The sequence below is a fragment of the Oreochromis niloticus genome, linkage group LG3, assembly GCF_001858045.2.
Source record: "Oreochromis niloticus isolate F11D_XX linkage group LG3, O_niloticus_UMD_NMBU, whole genome shotgun sequence".
In the NCBI taxonomy this organism is placed as follows: Eukaryota; Metazoa; Chordata; class Actinopteri; order Cichliformes; family Cichlidae; genus Oreochromis; species Oreochromis niloticus.
The window spans coordinates 31,809,462-31,826,605 of NC_031967.2; the positions used below are offsets into that span (position 1 = coordinate 31,809,462).

The following is a 17,144-nucleotide window of genomic DNA, read 5'->3' on the forward strand; positions in this document are numbered from 1 at the left end:
AAATGTGGAGCTAGAACACAAATGCTCTTGTGTTGTATCTTATATCTGAAAAAACATCTTGACTCCCTCACGGGGCTCAGCTCAGACCCAGCAGACCACTGGGTTTGTGCACCATTGGAAACCCTGACGTCATTAGCCCAAAGGCCCATAAACATCACGCTCACAGGCTTCATGCTATAAAGACTTATGTAGTCCAGTGCCAAATGTCACTATCAACAATATCAGTCAGTATGATGAATGTCTACCTCGACCTTAAGCGCTATAGTACACTTCGAAAGTATGTAAATATTTATTAAACCAAGTGATTTATTGCTCAAATCACCTTTCAAGCAAACACACAAAACTCCTGCTAGTTTCACATTCTACATATGTAAGACTTGCATCACTAAAAAATACTAAGGCCATTGTCTTTTACTGCTTTACATAACTGCAAACTGAATTCTTTGGCTTCTATCAGACAAAGCAAGAAATCTGCAGACTTTACTTTGGAACACAAACTTATTTTTAGATTCAACATTTAATATATTCATTACGATAATTAATTTAATTATGAAAGCAATTCCCCGTAGTGATATAATCACGTAACTGCAATCAAATATAGAAAATCCCCCGTAAAGCACAAACAGAACTTCACATGAGCTCGAAAGATTTCATTGAATGAAACCCACCATAAAAAAAGATTAGAAAAATTGTCAGAAAAAGGAGGGACCCTGACTCCCCACTTCTCAGGAAAATGCAATTAAACAGCGCCACCTGCTTACGAGATACATAAAAACTTTGTTTACACGTTAGCTCACCTGTTGTCAGTCGTGTGCCAGGGTAGTGTGTAAGGGCCGGGGTGGAGCTGCATGGCAGGTGGAGGGGGTGGAGGAGGGGGGAGAGGGGGGAGTCGGCAGTGGGGAGGCAGGGTGGTGTTGGAGGAGGGGATGGGGGAGGAGGGGAGGGGGAGGAAAGGGCAGCTCCGACAGCTTTGCCAGGTGCCAGGAGTGAGGCCTGATGAGAGGGACACTACGTCTGTGGAGGAAAAAACAAACAAACAAAAAAAACAGGTGAGAATCAGTTGTTTAATCAATCAATCACCTGATCAGAGAGGAAAGTGACAGGGCCCTGATAGCCAGTTTACCGGCAGTTCAATGGTACCTACTGCAGTGTACCTGTATTACAGGGATGCTGCTTGCTTCTACTAAAACACATCCAGAAACATCCTTTAGCACCACTTGAAGGCCAGTTGAATTTAGGGGACTCCTGAGATTTTGGTCAAACATAAAGAAGCTGCTGTGGTGTTGTATTTCCCGCCCGGATGCTTCCAGTGTGTCTGTATAAATGTGAAACATGCTTTTCCCCTGGCAACTAATGTGATTTCCTTGTTTTTAATAGGGCCGGTTTTCCTTTTTCCTATCTACTTCATGTCTACGGGATCTTTTTAACCACCACTTCTAAGCAAGATGTCTGAATATGATTAATATAAGCAAAATGTATAAGATGACATGCTTGTTTGCAACCACAAGCCTAAGTGTCTTGGATCGTAAGAGCTCACATAAAATGTATCCCTACAGCGGCAGCGCCTTGCCAACCTAAATTCTGTGGAAACGGCTTCCTCGCAAGCTGTTTGGACTTCAGCGCGCTCCCATTAAAAACTCATCTAACGTGTACAGTAAGCCCTCCGGTCTGATCTAAAGCCAGGCATTCCAGTGTATCCCAAGATATTCACTAAGTCCCTTGTTCAGACTTCCGATCACATATGCTCGCCAGATTCAGCTCAGCCCCCCTGCAGACAGACTGCCGAGATGGGCTGATTGAGCAGAAGAAAAAAAAAAGGAGTGAGAAGAGAATGAGAATGGACCTTTATGGTGGTAATCATATCTTTAAGAATAACACTGACTTGGAAATACTGCTGCTGGATGGAAATAACATACTCCTAGTTCCTCTATAGAGAACAGGAACTAAGAGGTGTGAGCGTGAATCAAACTGAAGTCAGAAAAGCTGGGAATTTGCTGAGAGACTTCACCCAGTGAGAAACTGACTTTAAAAAAGACAAAACGTTCAAGTATTTGGTGCAAAAATCTTAAATATAGAGTATATTAATTAATAAGCTTTAGTAAAAAGGAAGTGTTTTTGGAACCAAAGGGAAGCTTTTGGATTTTTAAACCAAAGAAAATCTCATGAATCTCATCACATGAAATGATTTTCTTCATTGTATTTTACTTCATTTTGACTTTTTGCCACTGATTTGACTCGTCTTGTTTGACTTGACATATCATCATCAGTCAAATAACATCTCAATTAACCTAAAATTTTACAAAAGCTAAACTTGGTTCGCTCCGATTTCAAATACACTTCAACCTTGACTGGCATTTCGTCACTTGACTCGAGAGCTTGACTTGTCCCAAAAGATTTAAAAGTGATTCTGAAAACACCCGAAAAACCAGCTGGATGACAGGATAGTTATGACAAAAAAAGGGCCAAAGTTTAATTCCTAACAACACCCCAATGAGAGGACTATTAAGGTCATCAAGCACAAAGTACAAAAAACGTAAAATGAGACTATTTTGGAAAAACATAGGGAGGTACAATTTTGGGAGAAGAATGCAGATCCTGGCACCAAGAGGGAAAGGAAAGGACCATTTCTGCGTATTATTGTTTATGATAAAGCAGGGGCAGGAGACCCATTTCCAAAATAAACACTCCAGTTTCCTGATTCTGACTCCTTAAGAGGGATTTCTATCTGAACCCGCTGATTGTTCAACTCTGCTGACAATGTCCTTAAATTATCCCCTGAGAAAGTTTATGCAGAGCCTGCATATGTGCGTCTATGCTCCTGTGTGTATGCTGCACTGTGTGGGAAATATCCAAACTTGACCAGACAAAATACCATTATTGAACAAACCACAACCATTAGCAGACCCCCCATTTCTCACTGCCACCTCCTCAGTTTCTCCAAGTTTAGCTTCCAGAGATTGATTACTGTGACAAATCAAATGAAGTGATGCCAAAGTCAGATGGAGATGGTATGCATGATAAAGGGTAAAAAAGAAAGGAAAAATGTGAGGACTTGCAGCTTAAAAGAAAACAGAGAGCTAATCTGCTGTTGTGCAGCAATGCAGGGGAGAAGGGAAAAGCTCTCCAAAACCACAAAGCCAATCAGTGCGTTTCCAAAATGCTGAGAGCAGCGGCCGAGAGGGCAGCAGTGATCAAATTAGGGGATTTACAGCATGAAGAGCTGCACCTCCAACACAGGAATACATAAGTGTTCTTACAAACCTGACTAAAGTGCTGTACAACTTAAAACAAAACCAAAACAGAATGTTTCACAGTACGAAAACTTGGATGACTGTGTAATAAAATATATATTTAAAAAATCTCCGCTAAAAAATATAAACAAACAAAAAAACACGGAAAACATATGTTTGAATAATTTCTGTAAGTCTCCATGCAGCATAGAAACTGACTGTGAGGCTATTCTAAAGCTTTGGAAAAGCCTAATAAGAAAAAAAAAAAGCTTTGGAAAAGCCGCCATTAAAGCACAGCCTCCCTTACCCTCTAATGCCGATTGCAGAGCAATAACAAGTACTTCTTCTGATAATGTTACAGTGGGAGAAAAGGTTCAAAGCTGTTACGAAAACTGCTTTTTTTAATTTCATCATAAAATTTTGGTCAAAGATTACTTACAATGAAGAAGACTGTTTAATTCAAGTTTCCCAAACCAACTATTGAAACATAGGGTTTAAATTAAAAGCTGTGTTTATGTCAGTTACAAAAAAATGAAACAACTCCCAAAGGACATTGCTGTTAATTGTACACCATAGGTAGGTTTTAACTGAAAACTCTTAGGAAGTCCTACATCCTAATCTGACATGGACCTCCATAGAAATCTACATGTCGCATCAATGCAGCCCACAATGACCGTGATTGGCCAGTTGCGCATCCGTTGAGTTCTCCTGTTCATTCTCAGATGCTTTCTCGCAGCTTCATAGAATTATGGGTAATCTATTTCCTGGAGGGAGAGTTTCTGAAAGATTGGAATGGATGTAAGGAAATGCACAAAAAACAGCAGAAAAACTCAAAGGGTATATATACCTTATATACATGCCCCAACAAGAAACTGACCATAACAAAAACGGCTACCCAGGAAGTGAACAAAAAGTCCCAGGGAAAAGAACCCCCAGCTTGGCACCACACATCAAACACTGGGTCCAATTTGAACCAGAGTCAAATTGTCAAAGAATATCTAAAAAAAAAACCAATTTTGAATTCAGAAATCACATCTACTCTGTTTATATTTTTTTTATTTGGACTTTTTGGCTAAAAAAGGCAAAAACTTTAACCTATTTTACTCAAAACTGTTCAGGATCTGTGCTTGATTTTCACTTTTGCAACCAACACTGATGTCGCGTTTGATGTGACATTTTCTATCATCATTGAAAAATGGCGTCATAAGTCAAGTGTTAATAGTAGCCTTTGGTTTTTAAATGCACTTAAAACTGGCATTTCCTAATTTGACTTTAGAGTTCGACTCGCCCCAGAAGACTCAAGAGTTGGTTTGACTTTCTCATTAAACTCTGCAGCACATTCACCTTTTTAAAGATATTATCAAAATCAGAAAGTCTATTTGGACAGCAAAATATTTAAAAGGCGTTTAGAGTGCTTGTCAGCACTACATTATAGTAACATCCACAGGGACTCTTTTATTTATGAAAAACAGGAAACACACAAAGGACCCGGGTCTTACTGTCCTTTTGACCACGGTGACTGAAAGACCTGGATCAACGACACAGGGTTAATAATAAATCCACAGAACTCCCACTTTCCCGTTCCTGACACTGTAACCCAATTGGCTACCTGTCCCCTAACTGGCAACAACAAGCAAAGAGGAATCACATGAAGCACATTTTTCAAATAATTCCCTGGCACACCCTGAACAGCAGCTTGTCCTTGACGTGGAGTCAAAGTTAATGAGATAATAGATGATAATTGTTCCGTTTCGACTGCAACCAATTGGGAAATTCAATCAAGTTGGCTCTACGTAGCGAGCTTCTACTTCAAAATGTATTCTCTGGGAGTTGTGCAGGCTTTTTAGGATCTTAAACAGAAGAGCTAGATGGAATGAGAGAAGTGGCAAGGAGATGAAAAGAGGACACAAGCTGGCGACAGCAGTCAAAGGCCGAGAAATTATAAATTCTCAACTCTGAATGAGCCTCTATTAGAGGATCTGCTGGAATGTCCCACTTAATGGTCAGCAACGGCAACAGCTGACTGATACCGCAAAGGTCACAGCGCATAATCTCAGTCACACACACTGTCTCAATACAGTACAGACCGAATGCCAGACAGGCGGCCGGACAAACAAGTGAGGACTGAAACTGACTGAAGACACTTTGCTTTGGGGAGAGGATGGATTCAGTTTCTTTAAAGATTCACAGCGACAAGAAGTGGTGATTTTAAAATAAGCCTGAGGATGCAAACGTTCAGATTATTCCTCGTAAGTTTGAAAATAATGTTGCATAAAGGCTGTCAAACTTACCAGACTCCCCAAGCTGAAGCGTCCCACTGTCAAACTGATTGGGTCTCTTCACAGCTTCCCTGACAGCCACAGTTCAAGTTCAAAGACACTCGGCCACTTTAAATCCCATACACAACACTCTCTTGCTTTTATGGTCACAATTTGGAAAGAAATTCGTCCTCAAGCCAGCTGAGATCTGATAAGAGTCGATGTGTGACTTGAAAGTGGAGTCCAAGCCAGAGAGCTTGTTGTCCATCTGAGGAGGTAAAGTAGGTGGCAGGTTCTGACCAGGAGGGAAAAACCAACCGACAAGAATCATCTCCCCTCTCCCTCCTTTTCCTCTCTACCTCCTCCCTTGCTCCTCTTGCTGGAAGACAAAACATGACTATTACTCCCTCCTGTAATCTGCATTTCTCTCCTTACTTCCCTCCCTCTCCCTCTCCCTGCCTCTCTCTCTCCCATCTCATTCTTTCCCTGCCTCTCTCGCTCCCTCTCAGGCAGGATGTGTGAGTCAGTGAGAGAGGAAGTATTGCGGAGGGCAGATAAAGTAGTGCACGGCTGCTAGAATAATACCCAGAGTTCCACACTGTTATTGTCTGACAGGGGGTGTTCAGAGGTACTTCCTCCTTGTGTGTGTGTGTGTTTGTGTGTTAGTGCACACGTGTGTTTGCAGAGCATGAAAAAGACATCGAAAGAGTAAAGAGAGCAGAGAGTGCTGGAGAGATCGGGGGGGGGTGTTACGCTTTTGCAGAGAGATGAGAAAAACAAAATGTGGTGAAGGAAAGGGAACGTAGTAGAGGATGGAGAGGTCTGCAGAATAATTATAGACAAACACAATGAGAGGTGGTGATGGATGGACAGGAGAGAAAACACTGTGCTACTGATAAGAAATATTATCCTTTGCAATTCAAACTTTGTGCTGTAGTGTTACTTAAAGGACAAAGCAGTTGGCAGGAGAAAAAAAAATAGGTCAAATTCTAGCCTCTGTCTCAATTTTGGCTCCCAGTGATTCAGGAAACAGGATTAATGGGGGGAAAAAAGACTATTATGATCTCAAAGTTTTGCCTTGGTTTGTACCTTTTTCCATTGCAGTGGTGCAATTTTGCCCCTTTGTAAAAGAACAAACTAATTCAATGTAAGTTTCACCTTAAACTGTGATTGCTAAAAGAACTTGGGAGTACTACAAGCAGAGAGCAGAGTACAGCTGTCTCAGACTCATGCTTAGATAAGCTGTAATAAGTTGTACCTAATAAACTTAAAATGTAATTTGCAATTTAATACTAGTATTTACAATTTGCTAAAGTATGTATCAATGGGTTACAACAACAACACATTAATTACAATCATATCTTCATACATTGTGGGGTTTTTTTTTCCATTTAGAGCACCTTGGTTTTTAATTTTTAATGTTATATAAATAAAATTGACTTATGATGATTATTTTTGGAGAGTGGGCTTTGGATATACTACAAAAAAAAAGAACAAACAAACAAACCTAACTGTTCCCAGTAGGTTTCTAGTAGCTTAAATTATATTCAAGTGTTGTTAGAAGAAAAAAAAAAGCACCAACCACACAAAAATCCCATCACGGCATTCCCAGTTTAGACTCTAGCTGGGAACTTGCCATGCATGTCATTACTGTACTGCCTTATCGCTCATTTCATGTCAACTCTCAACCATGCGCTTCTAGAGGAAAGCATGAAAGACCATTTATACTTGAAATACACAATTGAAAATCCACAGAACATGACAGCTGAAATACTTTTAAACTAAAGCTAATGATGATGATACCAAAATTACTTTTTCAATTAGCCTATAAAATGTTGGAAAATCCCAAATTCTCAAAACAAGCCAGAATAACCTCAGATAGGTTCTTTGAATTGCCGTTATAAACAGTCCAAAAACCAGATGTTAAGCAGATGTTAAATTTACAGTGGTTGCCTTTAAGAAGCTGAGGCCAGAAAATGTCAGGATTTTCCTTTCTTTAAAAAAAAAATAACTAAAGTGATTTACCCTCCAACATGTTTTTTCAGATTAATCTATCAACTGATTACTCAAGTTTCAGGTTGAATGCAGCTTGTGGGTCAAAGTGGACACTTTTTCATTTTAAATCAATTCAGATTTGGGGAGAATTTTTATTTTTTTTACCGATACTGTGAGGAAAACTCAACCCACCTATAGTCAAAATTAAAAAATGTTGGACTGTTTGCTCTATGCAGCAACAGACCACCAAGGCACACTTAAAGAAATTATGATCATCCACTGATTCCAGTAACAGGTGGACCAAGCCAAACCCCCACAAAGTTTATATAAAGATGATCTTTCAGAGGGTGAACGGAGCCTCAAATCTGCTTTCTTCTTGATGACCAGTAGGGGGCAACCAATGTGGCTGCACAATTAAGTCTGACTATATAGATGTCTATGGGAAAATGATCGTGCTTCTCACATGATTTATGATCTCAGTAAACAGTTTCCTCATGAGTTTACGGTCCCAGTCGCAGCTTTATAACTCATTTTTACTGCAGTATGATGTTCATTTTGTAAATTATGGTCCAATTTAGAGTAAAATTAGGCTTTTTTTCTGGTTCAGAATAAGTCTTTGGAAGGTGAATACTTGCACTTAAGGTAAGTACTTCGTTTTAACGAGTCTTCGTTACCTTACTTAGTCACCATTTTCCTGTTATTTCCAGCCTTTGAAAAACAACAATAATTGATTGATTGATTGATAATACTTTATTCATCCCGAGGGAATTTGGGTTAAGGCTGCCAGCCTTGCCAGCGCCATCTTACCCTTCCGACCATACATACAATAATGTGCTTTATGCCTGCGTACATTAAACTTTACAGAAACAAATGGTTAAAATTTCCTTTTGGTGCGAGCCCAAAACCTATTTGGTGAGTGCCACACACTGGAAAACAGACTGGGTCTATTTTGTGATTGACAAATCTATACCATTTGAGCATGCAGTATCGCTCACTTTTTATGTTTGGTATCCAAAGTCTAAGATAGCATTCAGCACCAGGCTTCAAAAACAGGAACCAGTGTATAAAAGAGTCTTTTTTTTTTTCTTCAGAGGGTAAATTCACCTTAGCGGTGTCTAGCTTAAAGTGTATCAATGTCACTATCCCCTCAATACTGACCAGACATGAAGCTTGCAGAGCAAACAGCAAGAGGTGAGTGTCCAGCATGAACGGTGTTAAAGTTTAACCAAGCACACAACCGCTGATACTTAATAACATGAGGCCCTCTGTGGGCTTCAAAGGACTTCCCAGAGACGTATATCTCCTGCAGACCCCACGGAAAGCACGCTGTGTACATGGATGTGGGGAGATTCCTTACATTCCCTGTCTGCTCCGTCAGGGTCAAGGGTCAACTATGCTAGAAAGCCTAAACAAGCTCACCTCCTCCCCTCTATCCCTTTGTGTTCGCATGATAAGAATCTATTTGTTTGCTTAATGGGTCTCTCTTGTGTGTGTCTGCATGCAATCAGACCCCTGTTTGTTTGCCTTGCAGCCCCTCATCACCATTGATTATGGATTTCTGACTGGTACCCGCTCGTAGGCATGCATTTACTGCATAGACACACGCATGCAAACATGCAGGCTAATTCCAAAGGGTTAAACACACACATACACACACAGCTTTCGCATACCAGGTAATCAGTACAGTGAGACTAGGCCCATACCAGAGGCTGATGGCAGGAAAGGTGAAGTCCACTTTAGCCTCTGCAGCACAATGTGCTGTTTGTTACCGCCTGATCCCTTCGATTGTGTGCGTGCTGAGTCTGAAATTAACTTTTTGACTCACAGGAACAGTTAGATTAAAAATAAGCCCCCTGCAAGCATTTTTTTTTTTTTTTTTTTTTTTTTTTTTACAGCAAATAAGATAATATGTGCAATACAAACAGGATACCAATATTTAATTTTAAGTAACAAGTAGTTATTACTGGATAATTCCATTTAAAAAAGTAATCAGTGCCTCCTGTTGTTATAACTAAAAAATATTACATTAGAAAATTATTTTAACACAGAAGGAATAAAGATGAGCCCAGTGTCAGAATGCAGGTAAGAAAGAGACCTTTCATATGATGCAACTTCGGTTTGACTGGTAACCCATCTCACGTCATGGTATGAACTTGTAAAGTTTATCAAAAAGCACTTCTCAAAGTTTTCTCCAGTGAAACTATCAGAAAACAAAAAAACCATCCAAGGTACCGATGCTGGTTTCTGTTACTCTCCGTTGAGGAAATTAAACCGCTGCAGTTTCCTGTTGAAATCCTGATGTATCCCATGATATATGTACTCAAAACTGGTCATAGAAAAACAAAACTGTGACCCCCTTTAGATTGTGACACTGAGAGGGGTATAAAATTTATTTGACTGCAGTTTTAAGCAGAATTTCAAACTGAGCTTAAATTTATTTTATTCTGCCCTAAAAGATTCAGATTGTAGCTCTCTCGTGTACTTCTGAAGCTTTGAAGGAGTTAAAAAGCTACAAGTTTCAACCCATAGCCATGTACACTGATGGCCTGAAACGTGGAAAACATGAAGGTATGAAGGTCATAGCAGTGACTGGAATGGAAGCATTTATTAGGCCACCACCCAATGTAAAGGTTTATGCTATAGTGGGACTTAATTAACAGTACTGCTAATTATCAAAACCATTTTATGTTTCTGTAATGGCTAATTCACCAGTAGCTAAAATACAGTCAAAAGTTTAAGACCACCTGAAAAATAGCAAAAACATCATATTTTGCATGGTTGGATCTTAACAAGGTTCCAAGTAGAGCTTCAACATGCAACAAGAAGAAATGGGAGTGAGACAAAACATTTTTTAAGCATGCAATTTATTGAAAACAACGCTTAAACAGGCTTAAACAGGCTTAAACAGGCTATGATCAAAAGTTTAAGACCACACCTCCAAAAAATCCTGTAAACCCCCCCAAAACAGAAATCAAAGTTCCAAACATGAGCTCAGTATTGAGTAGTCATTATTGTTGATCACTTCAAAAATTGGTCGCCACATGCTTGATGCAAGTGTTTCCATGAGGTGAGAGAGAACATTTCTCCAAGTAGTGAAGGGCATCTACTGTCTGGAACTGTCGTGCACTTTTGTGAACTTACCTTGCCATCCATCCCCAAAGGTTCTCAATTGAATTTAGATCAGGGGAACATGCAGGATGGTTATTCTCCTGGAAGAAGTCCCTTGTCCTGTGGGTAATGTGTACTGTAGCGCTGTCCTGTTGAAAAACCCAGTCGTTACCACACAGATGAGGGCCCTCAGTCATGAGGGATGCTCTCTGCAATATCTGGACATAGCCCTCCTGAAGCTCCATTGTTCCACTAAAGGAAAAAGCACCCCAGACCATTATGGTGCCACCTCCACTGTGGCACGTAGAAAACATCTCAGGTGGGATCTGCTTTTCATGCAAGTAATGTTTGAAACCATCAGGACCATCAAGGTTAAATTTTTTTCTCATCAGAGAATAAAACTTTCTTCCAAACGGTCCAAACAGTCAGTTCTTTGCATTCAAGGAGATGAGGCTGTCTGATGGTTATGGGGTTGCAGTCGGCATCAGTAACATCCTTAATTTGGGTCGAGGATAATCCGGTGTCTTGACGGACAGCCAATTGGATCGTCCGGCTCAGTGCTGGTAAAAAATTTGGGGTCTTCCATTTGACTTTTTTGTTCCATAACCCTCAGGATCATTTAAGAAATTCCAAATGACTGTCTTACTGCGTCCCACCTCAGCTGCAATGGTGCGTTGCGAGAGACTTATGCAGTTCAACAACCCGACCACGTTCAAAAAGGGAAACATTTTTTGCCTTTGCCATCAGAATGTCATGACAGTGTGACTATCTGACAGAAAATGACAATGAATTCACATTTTTGCATTTTGATCAGCAGTAAAACAGCCTGTTTCAGTTTAAGTGTTGTTTTCAATAAATTGCATGCTCAAAAAAAAAATGTTTTTCTTCTCTTTGCATGTTGAAGCTCTACTTGGAACCTTGTTAAGATCTAACCCTTGCCATTTTTCAAATGGTCTTAAACTTTTGTTTGGGACTGTACCATTATGTTATTCATGAATGTGAAAATTAACAATTTCACAAAAATGAATAAAAATAGTAAAGACCATTATTTTCTGATATAGATGCCAAATTACAGTTATTTACATGCATTCCTGAACAGAAAATGAGCTTTAAGAGTTGAATGTTGTCCTTGACTAATTTCTGACTTCTTTAGTCCACTGTGCCAACTCAAATTTTGATTTTTTTTTAAATGTTCAGAAATATATGAAAATAAATATGCTTCTGGCAAATAATGACACAGTCTCAATGCCTTAGCTACATGCAGACTTATCAGTTTTACTGTCATTTTAAGTCCACCCTAACAACAAATGGGTTTTATCTGATTGATGTACATTTAAGTGGTGCAATCCTTTTTGGGTGTTAAAGAAAAATCAAACGTAAGTTAAAAGCTGTTAATTTCAGTTCCTGTGTATATTGCTGAAATGTCTCTGAAATCAGCCTTATGGTACCATTTACTACATTCAGCAATCTCGAATATGTTAAGCAACATTTTTCTTAAAGAACATCACTGTGGTTTGTAACTAAGAAGTAAAAGGTCCTTCCTGCTGATGCGCAGTAAAACTTTAAATGACAGATTCTTATGTTATGAAATGTGTTCGAATGGCAGTAACAGCTTACGATGAGACATATAAGGGAGCTAAAGTTTAAACTAGAGATGGACCGATCCGATATTACGTATCGGTATCGGTCCGATACTGACGTAAATTACTGGATCGGATATCGGCGAGAAATAAAAAATGTAATCCGATCCATTAAATATCAAAAAAGCAGCTCACAAAACTTGCGACACGGCGTAACTCGGCTCATAACCGTAGCATGTAGGAGCAGTATGCATCACGTGATAGAGCGGCTGTGTGTATTTGTAGCCTCGCTACCAAACTGGCATTTCATCTCCGAGGAAGTTATCCCAGAGAGAAGTAAAGCAAGTGTGTAAGTTCATCTCTGAATGTTTGTAAAGCGTTCCCGCGTTAAGCTTAACAACCGATATATGGAGCGACTGCCTCTCTCTCTCTCTCCCTCTCCTGCAGCTACTTCAATCGTGAAACTGCTTAACGATCAGCTGATCGGCTTTTCTGTCGCAAGTCCGTCTCTCTTCTTTGTTTTTGGCCCACTTCTCACCAGAAAGAGGAAACCAGCGGCTGAACAACAGCAGCACGTTTAAGCTTGATAAGCTGTTGTTAGAATTTATTTAATATTACTTTCTACACCAGGATCCTTTTCTACGTAGCTGACGGCTGGTAACTGTGCAGGGGCGGATCTAGCAAAGTGCAGCCAGGGGGGCCGATAGGGCATGAACAGGGAAAAGGGGGCACAAAGACATACTTTTCTTTCTTATCCTCATTTAAAATATCTAGCTTTTAATAAATAATTATCTGAATCTTACACCCAAAGTTTTAATCTGATGTAAAATGTATAGAAGTCCATTACTGTATATAGTAACTGTTAAGTCTAATATACCCTAGTAAGCTATAGTACTTTTTCCTTTGGGAAGGTACCATCTGTGAATTCTGCAATTCTGTTGAAGAAAGATGTTGAATCTATTTAATTATTCTTGAAAAATAATTTATTTCTGTGCATTTTTTTTCACCCTGCATCAAATTAAAGTTGATTACATCGATTAAGCATCATGAGGTGGAGGGTGGGGGTGGTTCCCTATTTTTTTTTTTTGCTGGGAGTTTGCAACCCTATTAGTTAGGTTGCTTAATATTTCTGCTAAGTACTCTTTAAAATACCAGAATAGGGAGGATGGAGCAGGTTTAAGTTTATTAGATTGATCAGTGTTGCTGAACTATGAAATATTTTGGGTGCAGTGTATTTTTTGCATACAGGTATAACAGAATAGCTTTAGTGTTGTTGTTTATTTAAACTTGAGTATGAACTTATACAAAATGCAGCAAGATATTAAGAAAACAGTTTTATTGATTAAAAAACACAATATCAGATTCATATCGGTATCGGCAGATATCCAAATTTATGATATCGGTATCGGACATAAAAAAGTGGTATCGTGCCATCTCTAGTTTAAACACTGAGTAACTGTCTGGTACTCACACTGTTTAAGTGCCAAAGAGAGTCGAAATGTCAGATGAAGTATAATCTGAAACGTGGTTGAAACGCTGAAAGTTCAGGTAATAAGATCTGAAACTATCAGAAAATACTGAAAGACGCAGCAGTTAATTCAAATGAAAGTGCTGAAAGTAGCTTATGTAGTGCTAGTCTAAACCTTCAGAGACAGAAAACACTCTTAGCTGACTTGTTGTATTTATATTTCAAGCAAAGAACAGCAAAGGAAAGAAATCATCAGAAAACAACCATGTGAGACAATGAGAACATTTCCTGTTCGAATTCAGGTTTTTTACTGTGAATGAAAGGATGAGACTAGTTTTATCACCTCTGATCTTTCCATCACAATGTATCACCTAAACACTTGCACCCTATCAAAATCAGTGCTCTGTACATTAACTTCTCTTTTTTAGACTTATGGGCAGTTTTTAAACCATTTTCTCATGTGAATGAATGCTCAGGGGATTCAGTTAATAACTATTTGAATATATAGATTTGCTTTTTAAACATTAACTTGTATCGCCATGTAATTAACCAATAGAAAAGTAGTTTTCAATTTGTCAAAGCATAATGTGTGTTTAAGAGCACGTAGCTTCCAGATCTTAAAGTAAAGCTATTATGGAAGTGAATTAAACCTGCACTCCTTTTAATGGCGACCAGGTGATGGCTCTGGTTTCAAAAGTCCAGCTGCCCTTAACTCCTATCATTGGTTTCAGTCTCTAGCTTTAAGTCTTCGTGAACAACAGGAAGTTAACTTTGTAAATTATGCTCCCCATTAGAGTCAAGCAGGGTAAAGGAGGGTGTGCATTTAAAACGAATAATTAAAACATATTTCTTTACAGCAGATTCTTAAGAAAACAGTTTGCTTTGATGACAGACTTTTTGTGCTATCCTGCAAACTGTAACACAACGCACCATATCTGCAAATATCCATACTGGCAAGGAGGAAATGTAAATTAACTGAAATCAGCATTAGATTGTTAAATTTGAGAGTTAACGAGTATGTGAAAAAGATTTGGCTCTGTAATCTTCCTGGCATCGTTGTATTTTTTACTCAGTTGTATATAGCATTTGTATTCTATTTTTATCTTATTGTATATTTTATTCTATTTTATTCTACTGTATATAGTATTTTATTTTATTCTATTCTGTACAGTTGTGTACTGTATTTATTCTTATTTTATTTTATTCTAATTTTTGCACTGTCCACTTCCTGCTGTGACAAAACAAATTTCCCACATGTGGGACTAATAAAGGTTATCTTATCTTATCTTATCTTAATGTGTTCTGCAGCAGACTAACTTGTGAATGACAGTCAGGTTTATCTTTTCACTCAGGAGTGTGGCTGCTCTTCTCTATCGCCACACATTACAGCAGCTCCACCATCACTTTCAAAGCCAACAAGTTTGCACATAATTGCTTAAATGCAGGATGCCACAGACACCAGCTCTGGTGTGTGCAGATCAACAAACTGAAATAAGGGGCTTATTTCTGACGTCAGTGTTTAGGCAGACAGATTAGGAATAGTTGTAGGATTATTTTGTGAGTCTTCTGACACTCTTAGTCAGGTTGAAAGTGGCTTTAAAGGAGAGGAACGGCTTGTTTCAGAGGATGAACTGGTGGAGTTACATCATGACCCAGTATAAGATGAATACAGATTATTTTGGACTCTGAGTCATGCAAAGCTTCTCTGATAGAGTGAAAGAATAAAAAATATGGAGCAGAAAATGAGTAGAAATAAGTCATCTTTAAATTGAATCAAGTGAAGTTTTTAACTGGATTCATTTTATTTAGACCAAGTCTGAAGTAAAACGGATTTTACGAAATAAAAATGAAAACAGTAAATTCACTACATAGTACATTGTGGTTCATCTGTCACCGCATGTCAATGAACACCACTCAACCTACTCGAGTCTCAGCTGCCTCAGCCAAAGCCTGAGAACATCATGTTCACTTAGTATGGCTCCTGTACAACCTGAGCTTTCCTACTTCCATTTCTAACCTGTTTCCAATCACAGTGTCTCTCCATCTTTTACCACTACCTCCCTGGCTGTTGATGGACTAAACATAAACTTTAGGAGCTGGGGGAAATCTCCAAAATTAAAGTTTGGAGCTGAGCTGATCACACTTAAGGTCTTGGTTCATGTCCACATTGGCCCCTAGGAATTTGTTTTAATTTGAGACGACATTGTCCATCTGTGTATGTATGTATACATCTGTGTGTGTGTGTGTGTGTGTGTGTGTGTGTGTGTGTGTGTCTGTTGGGGGGAGTCAAACCGGTGTCATGTATCACAGTTTAATGGGCCAGTTAATAAAAAGCAGGCCGGAGGAGACAGATAAACTGTAGCAGACCACACGCATTTAGGAGAGACTCAACCACATGTTAATGCTGATACAACACAGTGTTAGGGCAGCTAATCATTATTTCCAATATCAATCTGCTTAGTATAGTGCTGATGAAACTATGATAGCCACAGATCTGTAAAATGTCTCTTTACTTTTATATAAGCAAAGAAGAAGAAAAAAATACCTCATTAAAATATAATCCAAAACATGGGTCTCGGACTGGTTGGAAATTATATTAAACTGGTTCTCAAATCAGTTAATATATAGTTCTTACCTTGGCAGGAAAAGTAGGAAAGAGAGCAGTAGCATGGGGCGTACTGAACCCATGCCACCAAATTAGCCTCATAGCATATTGGCGTCTAAACAGGTTAAAGAGAAAATATTAACATACTTCTCTGAATCAGGCTTTACACTGCTCTGAATATTCTGTTTTTACTTAACTCTGAATGCTGTTGAAGCACAGCAGCGACACACACCTCCTGCTTAAACCTTCTGTTTGCGAGGGGCAGCCAATCAGAATATACTTTGGTCAAAGCGGGAGAAGTTATAACAACTTGCTTCAAACAAATGAATAAGTGACGGACTGCACAACTCCAAGCTTTGGATAATTAGGGATTATTTTTAACTGTGGATTATACAAAGCTACTCTGATAGTGATATAACCACCAGTTGCTAGGGCTGCTGGCAGATTGTCACAATTACCTGCAGTTTTCTGCAGGGTGCTACTTTTATAATTGTTTTAATCTGACCATCACTGTCACAAAGACCTTTCAGTTTCAGTACCAGCTCTGCATGCCACTCTGCTTGTGTCAAGTGAACTCCAACCTAAAAGTTGCACCTTTTATCATTTACTGAATTAGTCTGTAAACCTGGCTTTTTTTTTTGGCTCCCTGAGGCTACCACCGTCTCCACTTGGTGTCCATCCTGTTGATTTAACATTTTCCAGGAGAGCAGTAACCCTCAGACTAAAGCACATAAACACACGCTCTGTTCTGTTCACAGTGTCGATATTTCATGCTAAACAGTGTCAGATCCAAAATCATTTGCAGTCGGGGCTCTAATCAGACCCAGAGTCTATGTATGTGTGTGTTTATCTGCGTGTGAGGAAGAGGTTTTTGAGGAATGCCAAGAATGTCTATTGTTC

General features: G+C 39.1%; 1 protein-coding gene across 3 annotated transcripts in view; it reads right to left on the reverse strand.

Annotated features, from left to right (window-relative positions):
* The window catches only part of shroom4 (shroom family member 4), a 105,032-nt gene that overhangs the window by 31,377 nt on the left and 56,511 nt on the right, over window positions 1-17,144 (reverse strand). Inside the window, exons 1-2 of one of the 3 annotated variants that reach the window (XM_019353141.2) lie at window positions 5,522-5,917; window positions 798-1,014 (exon numbers count right to left, since the gene is read on the reverse strand). The exons of 1 other annotated variant lie outside the window; for it this stretch is intronic. In XM_019353141.2, coding sequence (XP_019208686.1) covers window positions 798-850 — 53 coding nt within the window. In that variant the 5' untranslated portion in view covers window positions 851-1,014; window positions 5,522-5,917. Of the gene's footprint in view, window positions 1-797; window positions 1,015-5,521; window positions 5,918-17,144 lie in introns of those variants that run through there. One more of the 3 variants, XM_025904374.1, reaches the window with a different exon arrangement.